Source organism: Aspergillus lentulus (genome assembly GCF_001445615.1).
Source record: "Aspergillus lentulus DNA, contig: Alt04, strain: IFM 54703, whole genome shotgun sequence".
Classification (NCBI taxonomy): domain Eukaryota; kingdom Fungi; phylum Ascomycota; class Eurotiomycetes; order Eurotiales; family Aspergillaceae; genus Aspergillus; species Aspergillus lentulus.
This window is the reverse complement of record NW_028322122.1, coordinates 2,679,182-2,700,763: the sequence shown is the minus strand read 5'-3', so window position 1 is coordinate 2,700,763 and position 21,582 is coordinate 2,679,182. Positions and strand designations below refer to the sequence as shown.

The window sequence follows — 21,582 nt, the reverse complement described above, 5'->3', positions numbered from 1 at the left end:
CTATAGATAGAGGGCGGAGAGACAGGTACGCCTTTGAATATAGGCTGTTAGAGGATAGAGATATGATGAAATCGAACTTTCTCCCTTGAATACTAGACCCAGAACCTTCTATCTCTGTGGACAAGATGTCAATTGAGTGCTAATTAGATCGGAGTATTATACGCCCAAGTCAGATCGGATGCACGGTTCCGCAGCGCAGGAGATGGTAAGAGATCTGTTCTAGAGGATGGTCGATGATGAGAAGACGGAAACAGTTTCACTATTTCATTAGAAGATTTATGAAGCGAGTAATGGACATCGAGTTCATAGCATACATGGAGTTCACCCCCACCCGTGTCTATTCTTTCGTACCCGTTATATAAAAATGCGGACATTTCCGAACCATCAATGTCACGGCGAACATCAACAGCATCGTACCCGGTTCACGAGGAATAAAAGAGCTAATTGCAATCCATCGTCATTCGACCGAGTACAAAATCAATCTCATTATCTCAGACTTGCCCCTCCGCAATTCACGAAAGATCGTCGGGGACAGCCCCTCATCTCCCGGATGTGGTTGCCGGCACTAGGTATATACGATGACTCGACTTCGGTCTTCTGTGCGAACCGCTGAAAGATCTGAAAGAAAAATCCAGTCATGGAGAGTTGTCGACTAAATACTAGCTCGAGAACTTTGACAGACCGTCGCTGTGCTTATCGATCAATCAGAGAACAGACAAAAAAGAAAACTAGTCTCCAGCTGTGTTGTTTCTGCAGTGGGTTTCTCTAGTCGGATTCGGCTTCTGTTGTGGGTGAGGTGTTTTGAGTCATTGAAATATGGTAGGTATACTTGTCTCTGAGCGTGACTCTGTCTCTTCTTCATTCGAATATCTGCTGACAATACATACATAGGTGATGGCACAAGATCACACTCCTGGCGCTGTCCCGGTCAATGAGAAAGACCCTCCAAATGAGCAACTCGATGATACCACAAGTGATCGCTTTGTTCCGCTGGCAGGCTTTCCCCAAGATGAGGAGTCCGGTGTGAACAACAGGGCTGATCCTCGGTCGAAGTCGCTCTCTAGAACCGTCACCAATACCAGTCATATCGGGACATTGGCTGCCCGGACCTTGTCACTTGTGCGGACCAGAGAATCCGGAAAGGATATCGGCCCTCCTCCTGATGGAGGTCTCTTTGCTTGGACCCAGGTCCTCCTGGCTCACTTCGTCATCTTCAACACTTGGGGGTATATCAACGGGTTTGGTGTCTTCCAGACATACTATACGGAGCACTTGGGCCGGCCTCCATCCGACATCTCCTGGGTCGGCAGCATCCAGATTTTCCTACTCTTCTTCATTGGAACACTGTCAGGCCGTGCGACGGATGCCGGCTTCTTCAAAGTCACTTTGGCCACGGGAGCGCTGCTGGAAGTCTTTTGCATCTTCATGACCTCCCTGTGCACCGAGTACTGGCAGCTGTTCCTCGCTCAGGGAGTCGGTCAGGGCATCGGTTGCGGCCTCATGTTCTGCCCGACCGTAGCCTTGATGGCCACGTATTTTACCACGAAACGGGCCCTTGCCATCGGAATCGTGGCCTGTGGATCGGCGACGGGAGGGTTGGTTTTTCCAGCGGTCGTCGTGCGCCTGCTGCCACAGGTCGGATACGCCTGGACGATGCGCGTTCTGGGCTTCATCACTCTGGCCACGCTCGTCCCTCCGGTGGTTTTCCTAAAACAACGATTGCCGCCCCGGAAGAGCGGCCCGCTGGTGGAATGGGCCGCCTTCAAGGAGCTGCCATACCTGTTTTTTGCCATCGGGATGTTCCTCAACTTCTGGGGGCTCTACGTCGGCTTCTTCTACATCGGCAGCTTTGGCCGCAACATCATCGGGGTCTCCGAGACCACCTCGGTGTATATCCTGCTGGTCATGAACGGCATCGGCATCCTGGGTCGGGTGATCCCCAATACCATGGCTGACTGGTACACCGGTCCGTTGAACATGCTGATCCCCTTCAGCCTGGTCACCGGCCTGGTATCCTTCTGCTGGGCCGGGGTCGACGAGATTCACGGGTTATACGCATGGAGCGCCTTCTATGGTCTGGCGGCCGCGGGCATCCAGTCGCTATTCCCAGCCACCCTGACCTCCCTGACCACCGACTTGAAGAAAGCCGGAGTGAGAATGGGCATGGTGCTCAGTGTGGTCGCAGTCGCAGCGCTGATCGGGTCTCCGATCGCGGGAGCCTTGGTTCAGACGGCCGGGGGACATTACCTCTACGCTCAGATGTTCATGGGCAGTGCGATTCTCGCTGGTACACTGACTTTGGTCGCTGCAAGAGTAGCCAAACTGGGGTTCACATGGCATCGGATGTAAACTCAGTCAAGGAGGTTGCTGTAGACTGGACCTTGGGAGGAAGAAGATCGTGATGAAGCAGACGCATATCACGCTGGGCGTATCTCGTGAAATAATTATTATTTAATTGACCATTTTGATGGTTATTGTAGCTAAATAACATGAAGTTATCCAATGTTGTGATGGATCATAATCCTCCCCTCGTTGGCGGTGGACCTGTGTCTCCTCTGCTTCTCCCCGCCTGGGAAATCCTCTGCGTGACTCAAGCATTCAACCGGCACGTCGCCATTCTTTTTGGTCTGTGGAGTCTACCTGTCTAGGGATTTGTCTGCTACCACTCTAGCCTCTTCCTTCAGTCATTCAGGGAGTGGTATCTACCGTATTCCTTTCTCAAGAAGATGTGAGCGTCTCATCTCCAATTTGTGTCCCTCTCCCGTTTTGCCCCTCCCATACGACCATCTCTCGTCTAGAGCAGCTTTCAAGGCAGCGTGTTTTTGCTAATCGGCAGTGGTAATTCATTCAGCTCTTTACAGCACTTGTACCCCCGAAGTTTACGCAATTTACGCTACTTTCTGCATCTCTACTTAACATGGCACCCCGCGGTCGCGGAAAGTTCTCCAAACCCAGCAGAGGAGGTAGGGACGCATCTAAACGTTACTTTCGAACCGGGAGAACAAACAGGGAGATATTGATTCGCGACACGCAGGGGGCAAACGTTTCAGTCGCGATGTTCAACCGGTAGACAAGGACGGAAACCCCGTTGGTCTATGGCGGGTACGTGCCTCTAAATTCCCTCACAGGAACCGAACCCATCGTTATCTACAGGAAATGAGACATCTGACCTTTCACCTCGTCGCTGTTTTGCCGTACAGGAACCAGGCGACGACATTCCCTCATCGGTTGAAGAAGATGAGTCAGAAGAAGCCTCCGGTTCCGAGGAGGAGTCCTCGGACGAGGACGACGCACAAGCCGGGCCTAGCACCGTCGCCGGGTCATCAGCAGGACCAGCAGCAATGACCCGCGAAGAACGACGCGCCGCAGCCAAGGCGAAGAAGCTAGCCGCGATCGCGCGACGGAACAACGTCGCCGCGCAACCGGGCGACCTGCCTCCCTCAGACTCGGAGGAAGATGAGAGCGACGACGGCGACGACGAGGACCTCCCCGCCAACCCCAACCACACCGCCAAGTCCCGTTCACAGCTTCACAAGGATCCCGCGGCAGCTCCGGAGAAGGTCGCGGGCGGCGATCTCTCGCAACTCTCCCGGCGGGAACGCGAGGCCATCGAGGCGCAGCAGGCCCGGGAGCGGTACATGAAACTGCACGCCGAGGGCAAGACGGAGGAGGCGCGGGCGGACCTGGCCCGTCTGGCGCTCATCCGGGAGCAGCGAGAGGCTGAACGGCTGCGCAAGCAGGCCGAGAAGGAAGAGAAAGAAGCGCTGCTGCGGGAGAAGGCGGCGGCGCGCGAGCAGGAGATGAAGCGCCGCGAGGAGACCAAGGGGAAGAAGAAGGGAGGCTCGAAGAAGAATTAATGAGCTGTTTCAATGGAGCTGTGGAGGGGTTTCCCACTTGCGAACCCACGCTGAAATGACGCGATGAATCTGGCCAGCTATCAGGTTTGGACAAATATCGGCAATATATCTTCTCTGATTGATGTTGAGTACATACTCGCTCTAGACGTTTTGAACAGATATGATCGTTACAGGGATGACTGCATGTTCGGCATCTCCCCTGCATTCAAACACTTCCCAGGATATTGTAACACGGAGTCAAATGTAGGACTTAGTGGGTGATCACCCCAAACGAACTCGCCATAAGCAGGTAAATGATCTATTTACAACGCAAGACGCACCCCCAGCCGAAACCATTACAACATGCCACGTTATGCAGATTATGCACCCAAATCACGAAAAGACAAACGAAGACCAGAACGAACCAAATGACACCCATGTACACCAACGCCCTATTTTCTGAGCTCGATGGAGCAGAGGGAGGAAAAAGTGGGATATATATGAACAGTGCATGTATCGGTCAACGCAGAAACGCTATTTTAGCACGATGGTGTCAATTCGAGCACCTCAAGGGCATCAGACACCCCAAAACAACCACTCCACGCTGCGCCCATGCATGACGACCCCCCAGCCGGCAATCAGACTCACGAGCCACAGGATGGACAAGACCAGGATCGGAAGAAGGAGGAGCTCGGTGTTGTGTAGGAACGGGAGGGCATTGTACCCCAGAAAGGTAATGTAGGTGTAGTATATCAGCGCGGATAGATAGAGCGTATTTCCCAGGAAAGTAGCGAGGAAGTTGCTCGGACTGCGAGTGAGTAAGGGTAGAAGGAGAAATTGGACGACATAGAGGTGGAGATATAGAGGGAAGAAGGCCCGATTCGACACCTGCAAACTCCAAAAGTCAGTTCTAGGCCGCCAGGATAGCGTTGCCTTTTGCATAGACCAATCCAGAGCGTCGGGATGGGAAACTCACATCGAAGCAGTATCCAAACTCCAGTTGATCCTTCTCCCCAGGCTGCACGAACAAGCCTTGTGCCGCGCCGCGCCTCCGTCCGCGAGACCCTCTGAATCCGGACAGGGATGCAGCCGCACCGTCAGGGCCAAACAGTCGTGGGATCGCAAAGTAAGCTATTGTTGATACCACCAGCGAGGAACCGATGAAGTGGACAAAAATAAAGAGTAGCGACAGGCGGACGATCGAGCCAAAGGCCGGCGCATAAGCCAGTCCCCATGCGAGCGCAGTGAGTAGGAGAAAGAAGGAGAGCAAATACGTAAAGGAGGGGTCCGGACGGTGCCAGGTGTTTTTGGTTTCTGTACCGATAAGTAAAAGAGGGTTAGCTGTGTTGATCTTGTGATCTCGCCGACGGTCTGGTCCGGAGGATTCGAACAAGGGGAAGCGCGTCCAACGTACGTTTCTACCAATCGACCATGACATTTAGCAAGCAATTACCGGACTGCCTGGAGAGGAAACACTTACATGATAATAAATTGATTTGAACACCTTCTTAGGAGCTATCAATAGTGATGTCATCTCCCAGATTGCCATTTCAAAATCCATCTGCGGGAACTTGAATAGCCTGCTCGTAAAAGGTACGGTCAGCCATGCTCACGCTGAGAGAGACAAGCGAACATCCTAGATTATCCAGTCGGACACATCATATGATAGCCGAGTCCAAAGACCTACCTCTTGAAGAAACGCGGCATCCGTATACTGGATCCGCTTCTCGTTGGGGTTGTGCCGCCAAAGCTGGCAGGGCTGGCATGTTGACGTGGAACGGAGATGGTCGGGTTCATCTTGTAGAGGCTTTGAAAAAAGATTCCCCAATTTCCCAGAAATTCTGAGAAGGGGAACAACGTGTGTAATCCACTGAGAAGAAGAGTGGATAGCTCAGTACTGATCCCGCCGTACAACTAGCTAACTGTTGCTGATGTTGTGTTGGTGGAGATGAGTGTCGGCGTTGCTCCCGTTGTCGCCCGTTATGTCATCTGTTCTGTTGACGCCGTTACTAAGCATTTAATGGACTAGACACCTAAGTTATACTATGGAGTCCACTCTACACATTTCCACACTCTCTTCACGCTGTTTAAACGTTGCTGATGCTTAACAAATCTCTTATAATCGATGACTTTTGGGAACCGGGGCTCCGGATGACTCTGAGGTTTCGATATAGCACTTCCAAGATCGCCCGTCAGCCTAGAATATAGCATGATCTAGACTAGGTAGGATGTGTGCTTGAGAGCAGAAAATTGGTTCCTGATTAGCAATGCCGAGGAACTGAAAGGTTTGAACCAACAACTCAGTGCTCTTCACACGACTTCAGATGTGATTGCTCTAGCTTTCATGATAAATGTCCTCATAACAGCAGCAGATCATTTTGATTGTTGGAGAGACATTGGCGAATGAGTGACAGGTCTCGACTGATTTCGGCAGATCTCTATCCAGAAACTAGATCTCAGTGGACTATCAAGGCATCGATTTTGGCAGTGCGTCTGCGTCTCCACGATACACATGGGGTTTTCGACATGGATCGAAGAAGAAGCTGATTCTACGTACAGATTAGCGAAGGCCGTTCATGATTCATGGAAGATTCAAGGTTTTGACACGTCACAAGCGGATGTATGTCTGCCTTACAGACACCAGCGATTTCAGCAATTCATTCGGCTGCATGGACGATTCATAGTCCAGAGTCGGGCAGTCGAGATGGACGAGACGGATCTATCAATTGGATTCTATGACCAAGTGCCCTGTGGAGAGTATGTAGCCTTTAAAATATGCCACTCTTCTTTTATCTGTCCTGTCGTCCGATAAACACCGCAATTCCAGTATAATACTCTGTGATACATTGGCAACTCTACTTGAAACTAATCACTTTACAGGGCAGTAGTAAAGCAGTTCCTCGCTTACAGCGATACTTCCTCTAAGACCGAGCCAGTCAAAGCTTCCGTCCTAGTGATCCAGCTCCAGTAGTATGGAGTAGGTAGATAATCCTTGGGGGTACTCTTGTCTCTCCCGTGAGTCCCGTCCCCACCAGCCCACATGGATGAATAGTTCAACGATGGGCCGATGGACTAGCCTAGGTAAGACAGTGACATTGTATACCTCTTCTAATAAAGAGGTAGTTACAGGAGAATGATATCTAGATCCATTGCTACCTATGTATGCACTACACGAGTCATTCGTCATGTATTTATTTGAACAAGTAAAGGAATCATGACATGCAGATTCTCAGACACTCGACGCCAGACCATATCTAGACTGCCAGAGTGTTTGTCCTCTTAACTTTTGTTATTGCTCAGACTAGTGATTCTTAGTGTCAAGCCTCTGCAGCCAACAACGCAACTCTAGCCTTATCCGATTCTAGTTTCTAGTGAGCAAGTGGATCATCTCATGTTCTGCCCCTGAAAAGTTACGGACTTGGTCGACATGCGACATTGAGAGGTTCATGTCTTGTCTGACGGTCGCATTGACAATTACTAGCGAATATTGAACACCTCAATCCTCATCGTCTCATAATCCGAAAACATTTAATATCCATCGCTTTCCGTGTTTCATCCTTTTCGTTGGTGGTTCTGGTTCCTGGTCCCTTGCCTGAGGCTTCCACGGTCCACTCTCCGGTCTCCATCCGTTCCCCTCCCCGATCATCATCTTATTCAGACTAGCACTTTCATAATCTTTATGGGGTTTGTTTCTTTTTCTTCTCTGACTGCCCCATTACTGCCAGGCTCCTCACAGCGTCGCCGGCTGCTTGCGATCTGTCGTCCCAAGGACTTCCTTTCGTTCAATTGACCTTCGCTTTGTCCGATTTCCCCTACCGCGCGGAATCAAGGCCACCTTTGCTTCCGCTTCCACAATGACCGACAGGTGATACTCACACGCACACCTACCTTTGTCTCCTCCTGAAGAAGATTGGTTTGAATTTGAAGAGGAATATATGTATATGGCCAACTCGCAGACAGCCAGCCATTGTGATTGAAAGCCCCCATCAGAGCTCGTCCACGAGCGTCGTCGTACTGGACGACGTAGCGGGTGGCAGCTTTTTCTACACAGTGTGCCCAGGCGTTGCCGGGTCGCTGGTTCATTTAGATCTCATCCCGCTACACACGAATCCTGACCAAGTGCTCAACTATGAATCGCCCAGCCCGGTCGAGCAGCATCAGGAAGGATGCACACACAAATCGCTCGCCCCCTCGAACACCGCCTTCTCAAGCGTCCAACTGCAAGCCTTTCAAGCGAGGCCTCCATCCCCGTCCCTCGTTGCGCGAAACCTTCCTAGATGATACGAATCCAGCCGACAATGCGAACAACAGCAGTAACGACTCAAGCGAAGAGCGAGATCCTCATGACCTTTCCCTGTCCCCAAAACATGCCGCGCGCACGTCCATTGTCGACAATATGTTGCTTTCTCTAGATCAGTTCGCTTTGTCCACAGGCAATTCGATCCTCGATGACTACCGACTCTTCAACTCTGTCTTTGAATCCGAATTGTACGGTCGGAACTCGCAGGAATCCGCGGGACCAAATCGGTATCGCGGCCATACATTCTCCTCCTCCCTTTCATCGGAAGCAGACTTTGGCTACGACGACAGCTCGACTCGCTATGGAACCCAGCCGGCCTCTGCGGCCAGAGGCCGCCGGAGCAACAGTAGCTCCCAGTATCACTCCAGTCTGGGACGATTCGGGAGTACCCGCAGCCGAGAAGGGACCAATTCACGGGGTCAACTCTACGACTATCGAACTGTCACCGGGGCCGATCAAACGACTCGCGGGACGAGGAAAAGCAGCAAAGCAAGCTCATCTTCCAACCTCGATTTCGGTCCAGCTCTCATCAGAGGGAGAGCGGACTCGTCGGGCGAGCGACGTTCGGCCAGCTTCGATTACGGTACGAGGCCGCCTTTCATTTCCACCGATTTTGATTCCACGTTCTACGACAGTACAGACGCCGCCCCAACACCGAGCGTGCCGGCTGGGCCCCGGAAGTTACACTCCTCAGCTCAAAATGACTATGTCGGTATCTTGAACAGTCAGTCTTCGCGGACACCAGTAGCCTCCCGGCGGAATAGCATCAAATCGTCCCGAACCAACCATGCCAAGAAAAGTCGGCCGGACAACATTGGTACCAGCTCCATCATGCGAGGCGCAGACAGCGAGCTTGCCAAGCTGGCGGATGACGGGCTGGATCCGCCACCAGCAATATCAACATCGCTCGACCCGCCCGCTCCAAGTCCGACGATTTCGTTCAATAAACCTGCTATACTGGCCTCACCAGACACAACACCTGCCAAGGAGCGCCAGGGATTTTTCCGGCGAGTGTTCGGATCATCGAAAAACACCCCTTCAGGACCGTCGGAAAGCATCCAATCTGACAGCACATTGCCCCAAGAGAACGGCACCAAGGAGACAAATGCGGCTGGCGGAAGTCTCAGGAGCCGCAGACAGCCGTTAAGAAACAATGTGTCTGGCGCAAATGCACTCCGCGAAGGTCAGCCACATGTGGTGAACAAGAAGTCTTCCTTTTTCCGTCGGCGAAAGAAGTCGATATCTATGACTGACAACCTACCACCTCCCATCATTCTTCCCCAGGAACTAGGCCCCAAGGCTGTGGAGATTTTGAAACCGGAACCCAGCCCTGTCAGTAGTCTCAGAAAGGTGATGAATCCGTACCTTGCTGATGGCGTTGGCGCCGCATGTGATAAGTCCAATAGTGGCCCGATTCGGGCCGCAGGTGCAGATCCTGCAGAAAATATGAATACAGGCCTTACCGCAGCAAGGAACGAGAAAGAAAATGTCTCTAAAGCTCCCGCCAAGGGCGGTCAGACATCAAAATACAGCCTATATCCGCCTCCAACCGCAGGCAGTGGCCACGATACTTCATTCCTGATGAACAGCAGCGGAGATGAAGAGTCCACAGCCAGGACCACTGAAATGGATTCAACCTCCTCTGTTGATCGAAAGCAGGAGAAAATGGCGGTTGAGGATGGCCTCAATTCCTCCGAGGGCGACAAGGTCGGTCAGACGACTGATGCCACCTCCCACATCATGATCCCAGCGACTACGAAATCCGCTCCGGCTCTATCCCCGGTAGTCGAGAGTATATCTCCGGCAAGTGGATCGCCTCTGGAAAATTCAGAGTACCTAACCACGGAAACCGCCACCGTCAACTCGGATGAGAGAACTGCAAGCCATCGCCAGAGATCCAACTCCGGCGGAGACCAGCGGGCCCAGCCCAGCAAGCTATCCATTCCCACTACGAAGGCGGATGCTTCGTCTCAAGTCTCGCCTGCAGACTCGGAAGAATTCTTTACAGCCGCCAACACCCCTGCGGTGCCGTCGGAGGATGCTAAGACTCCACAGATCATCGAGGACATTGCTGAATCCTCTGACGACGACTTGTCAGGCGGCCCCTCGAGCTCTGATCGAGACCAAGCAAGGCGACTGTTCGATAGTCAAGACCAAGTGGTAGGCAGTGAGCCGGCTGCTGCCTGGCTTGGCGATCCGGGTCGTGCTTCTATCAGAGCGGCATACATGGAGCTCTTTGACTGGTCAAACATGAATATTCTTGCAGCACTACGAAGTCTTTGTACTCGCTTAGTGCTCAAGGGCGAGACGCAACAGGTAGATCGAGTGCTGGATGCTTTCTCGACTAGGTGGTGCCAGTGTAACCCACGACATGGCTTCAAAGCTGCCGGTGCGTTCACTATCCCTTCACCTCCCATCACAGAATGTATCCCAGAACTAACAAAGTCTAGATGTTGTCCACACTATCTGCTATTCTTTACTGCTCTTGAACACAGACCTTCACCTGGCCGATATTGAGCAGAAGATGACGAAGAACCAGTTTGTTCGGAACACAATGCCGACGATTCGTCGGGTTGCTGTTGAAGCAGCTCCGGACGGATTTGAAACCTTTCGACCTGCTAATCGATCGAAACTGTCAACGCAAGAGTCGGCTTCATCACCCGCCCCCTCGCAGCAGAACCCGTCCAACAATCCTGAGGGGTCCAATGCAGATACAGACCGGCCAAGTCACCCTCCCCACAAGCTTGTTAATCGGTTGTCTCGAACCGATCTCTCGATCAAATTGTCGGGTGATCCTGAAAGCGACGTTGGACCGTTGGTTAATGCGCCATTCCATGGATCAATGAGGCTATGGGAGCAACAAGTGGAGACTGTGCTGAGAGACTTCTACTCCTCGATTCAGAAGCAAAAGCTCCCACTCCATGGCGCTGCAACTGACAAGGATGGCCCGCAACCCCAGTCAAATAATCTCCTCGGCCCTGGCGCCAACCACCATGGTCTGCGGAGAAGTCCAAGCACAATCAGCAAGAGCGGCTCTGACATCTTCCCTCGCGGTCGCTCGGCTGATTCTCGCTATGGAACAGCGCGATGGTCTTCCAAACCGCGCTCGCGGGCTAGGTTGTATCCTCCGTCCACGATGGGGTCCAGCCGAACCAGCTTGGATGACCAGTCGTCTCTCTGGAGTCCGTCTGCCTCTAGTACGTGGAGTAAATACTCTCTCGGTAAATTGACTTCTGCGTCTGTCGATTCTTTCGGCTCGGATTATCCGCGCGGGGATTATCAACAGTCGATTGGTTTCGCGAACGCACTCAGCCAAGCGATCATCCGAGAGGATTCTGCGCACTCCATTACGAGTGTGGAAGAGGAAGGCACAGCTCATCTTTTGGAGGATGAAACTCTACAACTGGCCGGGGCCCCGTGGGCCAAAGAAGGTAGCCTCAAACACAAGCAACACCTGGATTCGGTCGATAAGAGGGCCAAGGATCGCAATTGGAATGAATGCTTCGCTGTGATTCAGCAAGGCTGGATGCGTCTGTTCTCGTTCAGCAACACGGCGAAGACGCTGCGCCAGAAACCGAAACAGCGTCCCCATGGAGGGGTTGTGGTGGGAGGTGGGAACTGGACGGAAAATGCCCAGGAGATTTGGAAATTTCTCCTGCGGCACACAATTGCTAGTGCACTCCCACCCCCAGGCTATTCCAAGTCACGTCCACACGTCTGGGCATTGAGTTTGCCGACTGGCGCCGTTCACCTGTTTCAGGCGGGCACACCCGAGATTGTCCGGGAATTCGTCTCATCCGCCAACTACTGGAGCGCGAGGTTGTCCAAGGAGCCTCTAGTCGGAGGAATCAGTAACATTGAGTACGGGTGGAGCGATGCCGTGATTAACAGCGCTCTGGTGCACGCCGACAACAACAGAACGCCACCTTCATCCGGGCCTCGAGCTAGCATTCAGAGCTCCATCCGCAGCTCTATCGACCAGCAGGGCATCCGACCTAAGCTGCCGGCGGACCGGGTACATATCAGTGATTGGGCACCACCTCAGCAGAGTATGGCGGCCTCAGCACTACCCGAAGCCGAGCAGCTGAAGGCTTTACAAACGTACGTCAAGAACGTGGAGGATGACTTGTCGCGTCACAACGAGCTTCGACCCGCCATGATACTTGCGTTCTCCCCTCGCCATCCCAACGCAGCCAAGGCGATGGCCAATTGGGAACGCAAATCCTCTTATTTGCTACGGGAGATTGTGAAGTTCCGGACGTATATTGATTCGCTCCAAGCCGCAATAGATGCCAAAAACAAGATCTATGCAACTCGCGAAGAAGACGTCCCTTCGTGAGCGGGAAATTCGTCCCGGAGACGTTAGAATCCTTCATGTCATGTTTCAGCGCTCTATAGGGCCTTCTGTCGGTCTTCATTCACACCTACCTTTGCCTGGAATCGGGCATGATGTTCTGCAGATATGCCTCCATGCGACGACACTTGTCTTCATTTCTTTATTTTATTTTATTTTTATTTTTATTTTTATTTTTTTCGTTCTCTGCGAGAATGACGAGCCCGATGTTATGGATATCACGATAGTCTTTGCTTGTGTCTTTCCCTCTTTTGCCTTTTCTTAAGGGTCGGTATGAGCTGTATTCTTGATGTAAAATATCTAGATTTTTCATCTACAAACTTCTTCCGAAGCTCTATAAATTTGAATTGAACTGTCAATAAGAAGAACAAGTAAGAATATAAGGAGCCTTTCAAAGTAAATAGCGTGACATTGTCTGACTGGTCACAATGCCACTGGCAGTAAACAACCACCACCAGTTTACCACGTCAGGAGGGAAGAGGAAACCATCATACACATCATTCTCCTCCTGCAATCCCTTGCTTCTTAACAACCTCGTCCTCATCATTTTCACCCATTGCTGCCGTCTATAAGTATCAGAGCCATTGCATGGATTCAATGCAGCTGTCAAGATCATGATTTTGTGCGGAGTAGAGAGGTAACAATCTATTGATTTGTTGACGCTGTCGAAGAATTTATCCTACCGAGGAGGTAAGTTAAGCAAAGCCCCGACGCCATAAGTTGGCCATGAGGATTGAACTTTCGTGAATCATGATCTCTATCAATCTGTCTACCTTCGATCGAATCAGACTGATTCCTTCAGGCGAATGTGGAGCAAGGAAAAGACTGGTGTCCCTGTGTGCCCAGACGCCGGATCCAAGCCGCCAACATCAGTCTAAAACCGACTAGACTAGTTGGACTAAATCATAATAATAATAATAACAACAATAATACGACTGTCACCATGTCGACCAATTCCGACCTTTCGCCGCCGGCGTCTCCGTCTCCGATCTTCCAAATCACACACTGCGCGCAATCTAATCTCCTCCCATCGTGCGTCTCGATCCCTGGCGCGTTTGACACAGACGACGAAGTATTCGTGTCGGTGGAGGAATTCTGTAACCCTTTTGATTTGATGGTGCAGGACACCACACGGGGAGATCCGCCCCTCGGCGGCAGTACAACAATGGACGAAGCTCACGATACAGACAGCGATATTTACCATACGCAAGATGAGACCACGCTCGAATTAGGCCGAGACGACGATCCCACCTCCACGATCGACCCTTCGGACCACGACGATTCGAATATATCCCACCTCCCTCCTTTGCCCGATCACGACGACAATAGTTTGTTCCTTTCCAGCGAGGACGGAGACCATGAGCGCGCTGAGAACCAGACTTTCTTGGAAGAGAAAGAAATGCGGAGGAAACTGATGGACATGGAGTCGAGTTTCTTACCTGAACCTTCAACAATCGAGGTCGCTCCTTCGGACCAGGCCGCGGGTATCGGCGGCCCTCTCTTGATCCAGGATAACAGTGAAAATTCGCATGAGCCGGCCGCATCGGAGGCCAACCAGTCCTTCATGACGGCGGACAATACGAGCCACGATTTGGTATCCACTGGCGAGGAGGTGCCGGTTCCGCAAACTCCAAGTTTGGGTCCTCAGGACGATTCTACCATGGGCCTGGATGCTACACCCACTACCGTGTCGCAACAACATGGAGAAGATACAACCACGTTGGAGGCAATATCTTCATCGCCTGCAGCGGAAGCCGCGGCGCGATCGTCCACCAGGGTACAATCTACCTTCTCGGAGGGTTCGCAGGCAACCAACAGGGTTGGCCAAGAAGACGCTGACCATTCTACGACACTAGATCTGAATCGCTCCATGCAGGCGGCTAATCTAAGTACACAGACAAGTTTTCGGAGCTCATCGTTGGAACGGCCGAGACTTTTCCAGAACGAGAGTGCTCAGGATGCAGAAGCAGCCTCCCGCACAAGCAGTCGAAGGGACAGCAGGCCGAAATACTTGAACAGTCGCCAGTCATCTCATCGACTCTCATATTCATCTGTCGCCAGTAACAACACCGAGATTACCAATAGCGATGCGACGCTGGGCGCGGACTACGCCCTTCAGTCCGGTGGCGCTGTCCCAGGCAACTCTCATCCTGCTCAAGGTGACCCTCGCAACAACCTAACGAGATCTATTAGCTTAGGTAGCATGGCTTCCGGCATTTCTAGCCTGAGTGAGGAGAATGTCATGGACAGGAGAAATCCCTCTGCAGTTGCCGAGGGCGGCCTGCAGACACTGACTGAGGAAGAAGGCACATCGCAGTCGCGGCCCGGTTCATCTCAGCAGCAGTCGCAGCCGCAGTCGCACCAAGAACACCAATCGCCCACGTTAGGAGATGATCAAGGGCCGATGACACCAAAAGCAAAACCTCGAGACAACATCTTTCCAACAGACACCGCCATTGCAGAACGTGTCAAGGACGTCCAGGTACCAAGCGCATTTGTCCGGCAGTTCCGGGAAGACTTTGCTGGTCGACCATCGTCCCCTGAGAAGCGTGCTGGCCTTCCAACTCCGGGTTTCACGAGGAGTGGTCGAACCATGACGCTCAAAGAGCAAAGCAGCACGATTGACCGCCTGTCGAAGGAGAACTTTGATCTGAAGATGCGCATCCACTTCCTCAACGAAGCACTGAACAGGCGATCGGAGGAAGGAATCAAGGAGATGATCTCTGAGAATGTCGAGCTGAAGTCGGACAAACTCAAGTTGCAGAAAGACAATCAGAATTTGAAGAGAAAGCTCCGCGACTTGGAAAAGCAGCTCAAGGACCAACAATCGGACAAAGAGTCCATGGCCAATCACGATCCCGAGGGCTCCGACGAGGATTCCCGGGATGCCGCACAAGACGAAGAGATCCTGTATCTGAGGGAGAGACAGGAGGCTTACGAACTTGAAATCGAGAGACTTCGGTCCGAGAGTATTGTTCGGGAAAGCGAAAAGAGGAGACTTGCGGAGATGGTCAAAGCATTGAGCGACAGGCCGGTCGGCTCGGAGGCTGGGGCAAGGGAAGAGAGGGTAATAGACTCCAATGTCCTGTGGCGTACATGCTGATGCTTGGTACTGACATAACGATGCTGCAGGATATGTGGAAGGATATGCTTGATGCGGAAACTGCCGCGCGGGAACAGGCCGAGGAGGAAAACAAGCGAATCAAGGATGAAGTACAGGCCCTCCGGAACGAACTGAACTACGTGATGGCCCTTCCGAGAGCAGGGCAGCGAGACCGCGTGGGATCGATGATGTCGTATACGACAGCCTCCGACAGAGATTTAACCCGCATGCCGACCCTTACAAGTTCGTCCAGCGATACACTCGTGGAAGAGCTACGACTCCTCAGGCAGGAGAATGCAGAACTCAGGAGAGAAGTTAGCGCACAGACATCCATGCTCACATCTCGTAACAAGGAGAAAGAGCGGCTGTACCAAGAGATCGAGGAGCTGAAACTCGGTCAGCGTCGTGACGGTGTTCGATCTATCGCCGGGGATAGCATCTTTGATCGCTCTGCTTCTCGGGCGCAGGGCAGATCCTCTTCGCGGGCCAGTGACGGTACAGGACCATCTCGAAGCGATGATGCAGAACGCGAGGACCTGGAACTGCGGATTGGCCAACTGCGCGACCAAGTATCCGCACTGAAACTTGAGAACCAAACTATCAGGGCCGAGTTAGAAGAACGCATCGCGGAATACGATGCCCTCGACAAGCAATATCAGGCCGACGTAGACGGGGCTGATGAGATGTTCAACGCGTTACACCAAGAACGTGACGAAGCTGAACGAAAAATGAATGACTGCATCGTCAACATGCAGATTATGGACGCCCAGTATACAGAAGATATAGAAAACCTCGAGGAGGATGTCAGACGAAAGACAGAGGAATGTGAGCGTCTGGAAGAGGAGCTCCGGAATCAGGACGAGAACCTCCGGGCATTGCAAGCTGAGATGCGCTCCGCCAGTGAAGGTATCATACGGCTCGAGGAAGACGCGCAAACCAACCTGCAGCGATATGAAACAGTTCAAAGAGAGCTCCAGGACTGTAACCGAGAGATGGAGGCATTGGAGAAGAGTCTGTATGAGGCGAATACCAAGGTGCAGCGACTTACTGTCCAAATCGAATCGAGCCAAAACGAGATTGCGTTCCTGCGCGAAGAGCAAGACGGTGATAAGATCAGGATTGGGGACCTGGAGTCTGAACTTAAGACATGCCAGATGAGCCTGCAGAGCGAAAGGGACAAGGTAAAGGAGTTGGAGTCTCGTCTGGCCGAGGAACGACATCAACGCGAAGTCGTAGGAACCAAGGAGAAACAGGAGGTTCAGCGCATCATCAACGAACTGAACCGGGAGGCTTCTTCAACCAGGGAGGAGGCCCGCAGGTTGAAGAAGAGCCTGTCTGCGCAAGAAATCGAAACGGCCACCTGGAGAGAGCGACTTATGGACTTGGAGAATAACCTGAGGGAGACGCTGGGCGATCTTACTGGCAGCCGTTCCAGCCTGATTTCGAACATCATGAAGTTACAAAAAGAACTTGAGTCGACAGCCTTGGAGCTTGAGAGCGTCCGGTCAAAGCTCGACGAGAAAGAGACTCTCTTGCGAAACCGTGATGCTCTTCTTGAAAGTCACGGACTCGAGTCTCGCAAGCTGGCTGAGCTCCTCGAACGTGAACGACAGGCCCGTCGGGCGGACAAGCAGTCGTTTGAACAGGCCCTCAAATCTCACCACCAGGCATCTCGTACCATCACTCAGAACAATTCACGCATTACGGAGTTGGAAAATGCCCGGAGCCAGGACCGCAAGCGATTTACAGCGCTGGAGCAGCAGTTCAAAGAGCAACTCAACGAGCGAAACTCCATGCTACTGACAATGTGGAAGCGGCTGTCCGCAATGTGTGGGCCGGACTGGGCGCATTCGAACAGTCTCATCAATGGAAATCTACCCAGCCAAGAGGTGATTGGCAATATACTATTCTGGCCAGGATTCAGCCGCAACCTCTTGCTCGCGGTCAAGACGCTGGAGAATGTGATAGCGGGATTTAAAAGCCGCATCAAGGGCGTCGAGCGCGATCTGACCAAGCAGTATCAGAATCTTGAGCATACCTTAGGACAGCGCATCAAAAAGCTCGACCGCTTAGAGGAGTCGGTGATGAATTTGCGGGCTCAGCAGCATAGCAGGGGCCAGACCGGCATGTCGCCCGAGATCGCCAAGCTACGCGGAGAGAACCGGCTGCTAAAGGCGGAGCTGAATCTGCTTCAGTCTCATTCGCGCAGTCGCGGGCCGACGTCCGCAGCAGCTGTTGCCGCTGGTATGGGACAAGGCATCCCACGCTCGCCCAGTCGAACACTGAGCACGGAGTCCGGGACAGACGCAGAGTCGGCCTTGACCCGCCACCGTTCCGTGATCGAAAAGTCAGCGACGCCCCACCTTTCCAGGAATCCGCACCGGAGTTCGACAACAGGCATCCCCCAGCCATCGTCGAACGCGCCAGCTGACGACGCGGGTGCCATGGTCCCCAGTTCACGCTCACGGCATGCATCGGGTGACCCGGTAAGCAATGAGAGATGGATCCATCGTCTGAGAGAACTGGAGAAGCGATTGAAGGCGGAGCGGGAGGCGCGTTTGCTTGATCGCAGCGGAGCGCGCAAGCGGCTCGAGGAGCGGGATGCGGAGAACCAACGGCTCCGTGCTCAGCTGGAGAGACAGCGCATGCGGCGAGGTCTGTCGGCGGAGACCTCGACCGAGGGCGATTACGATCACGGTCGAGCCCGCAAATCAGAGCATTCCGATCCGAGCAACGACGGTGATTATGGCCGTCATAGGGATGAGGAGCTGAGCTCGAGCGAAGGAGAGGGGATATGTGTGGACATTGAAGTTTAAGCTCGGCTCACATTTGCCTCCTGGCATTCTGCATTGCGATCCATTCATCCGTCGTCACTTTCCTGTAGTATCTTCCTTCACATATGATATGTTGTGCATCTCTAGCGCCTTTTGTCATTTTCTGCGCTCAAGGCTGTCATTCGGTTGAACATTATGTCATGTCATGCTTTTATATTGGACTCGATGTACTATATACCCCTTTGGTTTTTGTTGATTCCTGGGATTTGATGAATTCGCGCTGTGCATAGTTGAGGAGCAATTGTTCTCGACAGTTCATAGAGGCCAATATCGGACGCCGGCTCATCTTCTACTGTTTCTGGCCTTGTAGCATAGAGTGTGGACGGACACCAGGCAAGGTGCGACAACATCGAATGTCTCGCGACACCATAAGTCCACGCAAGCCACGACATTACAAGTTGGGACTCGGGTCTACTCCACCGTTTATGTAGGATATGCTCAATGCCATGGTCAATGATACAAGCCGAGAACTCCCGTGGCTGTTCGCCAATGCCATATACAGAATGATAAACAAACCCGCATGCATACACAAAACCATCTACCGCAGCGACACCTTGAGCGAAAAGTCCACGATGGGAGTCCCTTGGTGGATGGAGCTGGTGGAGAGGATGTCCACATCGGGACAGGCATAGGACGCAGCGTTAGACTCGGTCAGGCCGCCGCTGACCTCGACGAGGAACGACTTTTGCTTGCCGGCCCACTCCTGCTTGAGTTGGCGGGCCGCATCGCGGACACCCTCCGGGGTGAAGTTGTCGAGCATGATGACGTCGGCGCCGGCGCCAATAGCCGCGTTCGCCTCCTCGAGACTGCGGCATTCGACCTCGACTTTGGTCGAGAACCCCCCTGCCGCCTTGGCCGCCTGCACGGCGCGGGGGATAGCGGCCGCGATGGACTGGGTGTTGGCGGAGCCAGATCCTCCGTCCGCGGCGGAGCGGTTGTTGGCGCAGGCCCAGACGTGGTTATCCTTGAGCATGGTCATGGAGCTCAGGTCGTGGCGGTGGGGGTCGGCGCCGCCTACGAGGAGGCCGTATTTCTCGACGACGCGGAAGCCGGGCGTGGTCTTGCGGGTGCCCGCGAGGGTACCCTGCCAGCCGTGGGCGCGCAGGGCGGCCACGAGGGCGGAGCTCTTGGTTGCGATGCCGGAGCAGCGGGCGAGGATGTTGAGAGCGACGCGCTCGCCGAGGAGGATCTGACGGATCGGGCCGCGGACGGTGGCGCAGTGTTTTATCGGGTCGATGGATTCGCCTTCCTTGACGTGCCATTCGACTCTGGGAGTATCAAACATCAGCCTGTTCTATTCTGTTCTGTATGCGGGGCTTTATCGGTAGGCGTACGTGCAGCCCAATTGGGAAAAGACCTCATCGAAAAAGGGTACACCTGCAACGATACCCTGGTATAAGTCAGTATATAGAAACTTCCTACTATCAGATTGCATCTAAGCAGCGTTACCTTGCTCTTTCCCAGTAATCTTGCCTCGCCCTCGGATTCACCGACGACAAACCCTCCATAGTCGAAGCTGGGGCAATCCTCCTCCAACCAAGCGGTGATGAGCCGTTTGTAGTTGTTCGGTAGCAAATGTCGAAGATCTCCGTAGACCGATGCCATTTTGATATGCTGTACAAGCGCGTTTGACTCGCAGGTCTTCCTTTTTTGGTCACTGAACTCGGTCCGATAAGCGGGTCAAGATGGCTGTCCGGTGGTACAAGAACCCTGCCAGCGCAATTGGCACGGATACAGACAGATGGGGCGGCCGGAGAATGAGAGCTGCTACTTGATTGAATTCTGCACGAGTATGCAAGAGAGAAATGCGTCCCCAGAAGTTGTTTATCGAGCATAGAGAGGTAGATGTCTTACTATCGATCAACCCCACGCGGGGCATCGGCAACATCCGGGGGGCATCACGTGGCTCGGCTGGGATCGGAAGAATCTGTGCTATGGAGCATAACATCACATGACCTTATACCAATCCAAAGTCGATGGAGTGCAATAGCACCTTAGGACGAGATAGGACGGGATTCGGGTGAAAGACAGTTCATTTGGACTACTTAGGTAATATTGACACATCAGACTCGATACAAGTTTGAATGTAATCACTTTAGCAAGAAACAGAACAAGGTATGTATCGTCAGATCAACGAGTCTGTAAAGTGTAAACATCGCGAAACCTAACAAGTCCACCAGGAAGACCAAAGCCGCAGACGAATACGACGAGAAACTCAAAGGCAGCTCAAAGTCAAGGAGTCAGGCCGCCCAAGAACACAGCCACGACTCGGCTCCTGATTGATGTAACTACTTGACCACGCTTACAAAGACTCAGGGGTCGATCGCTGCTTTAGGCAACAGGATTCAGTTGTTGTTGTCCAGAATCTTGACCTTGAATCCTCCGCTTATAAATTCGTATTCGCTACGACTACGAGAGAGCGAGTCTGGCCTGTGAGGCTGGGGCAACTGACAAGCTGTCAGGCTTATGCATGTTGTCCGCACGTACCATCTTCTGGCCCTCTGGTGCTGCTATCTCGTATTCGCGAACACTACAGAGTATCCTATAACCACGGCCTCATCCGCTCGGTAGATCTGATATAGAACTGTAAGTGTCAACATAGACTATCTACCTGCTGCGAAACAGTATGTGGGGTAAGAGTGCAAGCTGCCAAGAGCAACCAGACTCAAAGCAATTCTGCAATGGTGCTAGCTCACAGAGGCATCGAACAACCTCAAGTCTTCAGGAGATACACACACCTACACAGCCTCCTTGCGCCCTGAAAACCAACCTTATCGATGCAGGACCCGGATATGCTGTGCCACGCCGCATCTGGCTGTCAACTCTGTGACCTGTCGGACTTAGGACATATGATCGGTTGCTGACCAGATTCCAGATTGATAACTCCGTATTATGTCATGGACAGCTGGTTATGCTGATGTGATCATGCCGAACACATCCAAAAGGCTTGCATGTGTACACCTGTAAACAGGTCCGGCGGCGGAGGAAAGTAAGTACAAAAATAGGTCAAAATGGTATCTGTTATGCTCATCCAGCTTTGACTCTAGGTTGACAATGACTGGATGAATCATAGCCAAGAAAAAGACGTTGATTCCAGAATCAACCTAGCATGCGCTTCCTGAACTTCATTAATAATCTTTCCAACTTGAGTAGTA

At 52.6% G+C, this 21,582-nt stretch overlaps 6 protein-coding genes across 6 annotated transcripts; 4 read left to right on the top strand and 2 right to left on the bottom strand.

The window, feature by feature from the left end:
- Positions 1–894: 894 nt before the first annotated feature.
- On the top strand, positions 895–2,349 carry ALT_2180 (putative MFS monocarboxylate transporter; the record flags this gene model as incomplete). Its single annotated transcript, XM_033562952.2, has 1 exon — positions 895–2,349. One exon carries the CDS (start codon positions 895–897, stop codon positions 2,347–2,349), a length of 1,455 nt encoding a protein of 484 aa, XP_033418843.2.
- A 568-nt stretch (positions 2,350–2,917) lies between these two features.
- On the top strand, positions 2,918–3,857 carry ALT_2179 (PDGFA associated 1 family protein; the record flags this gene model as incomplete). The annotated part of the gene is made up of 3 exons (XM_033562951.2): positions 2,918–2,963; positions 3,035–3,102; positions 3,201–3,857. 3 exons carry the CDS (start codon positions 2,918–2,920, stop codon positions 3,855–3,857), a joined length of 771 nt encoding a protein of 256 aa, XP_033418842.2.
- A 555-nt stretch (positions 3,858–4,412) lies between these two features.
- ALT_2178 (unc-50 family protein) lies at positions 4,413–5,633 on the bottom strand (the record flags this gene model as incomplete). The annotated part of the gene is made up of 3 exons (XM_089599271.1): positions 4,413–4,724; positions 4,813–5,254; positions 5,524–5,633. The coding sequence occupies 3 exons, from the start codon at positions 5,631–5,633 to the stop codon at positions 4,413–4,415; spliced, it is 864 nt and encodes a 287-aa protein (XP_089456417.1).
- A 2,332-nt stretch (positions 5,634–7,965) lies between these two features.
- On the top strand, positions 7,966–12,475 carry ALT_2177 (Sec7 domain protein; the record flags this gene model as incomplete). The annotated part of the gene is made up of 2 exons (XM_089599270.1): positions 7,966–10,561; positions 10,632–12,475. 2 exons carry the CDS (start codon positions 7,966–7,968, stop codon positions 12,473–12,475), a joined length of 4,440 nt encoding a protein of 1,479 aa, XP_089456416.1.
- Positions 12,476–13,433: 958 nt separating this feature from the next.
- ALT_2176 (putative anucleate primary sterigmata (ApsB)) lies at positions 13,434–18,409 on the top strand (the record flags this gene model as incomplete). The annotated part of the gene is made up of 2 exons (XM_033562948.2): positions 13,434–15,557; positions 15,623–18,409. 2 exons carry the CDS (start codon positions 13,434–13,436, stop codon positions 18,407–18,409), a joined length of 4,911 nt encoding a protein of 1,636 aa, XP_033418839.2.
- A 556-nt stretch (positions 18,410–18,965) lies between these two features.
- On the bottom strand, positions 18,966–20,032 carry ALT_2175 (nicotinate-nucleotide diphosphorylase (carboxylating); the record flags this gene model as incomplete). Its single annotated transcript, XM_033562947.2, has 3 exons — positions 18,966–19,695; positions 19,762–19,817; positions 19,877–20,032. The coding sequence occupies 3 exons, from the start codon at positions 20,030–20,032 to the stop codon at positions 18,966–18,968; spliced, it is 942 nt and encodes a 313-aa protein (XP_033418838.1).
- Positions 20,033–21,582: the final 1,550 nt, after the last annotated feature.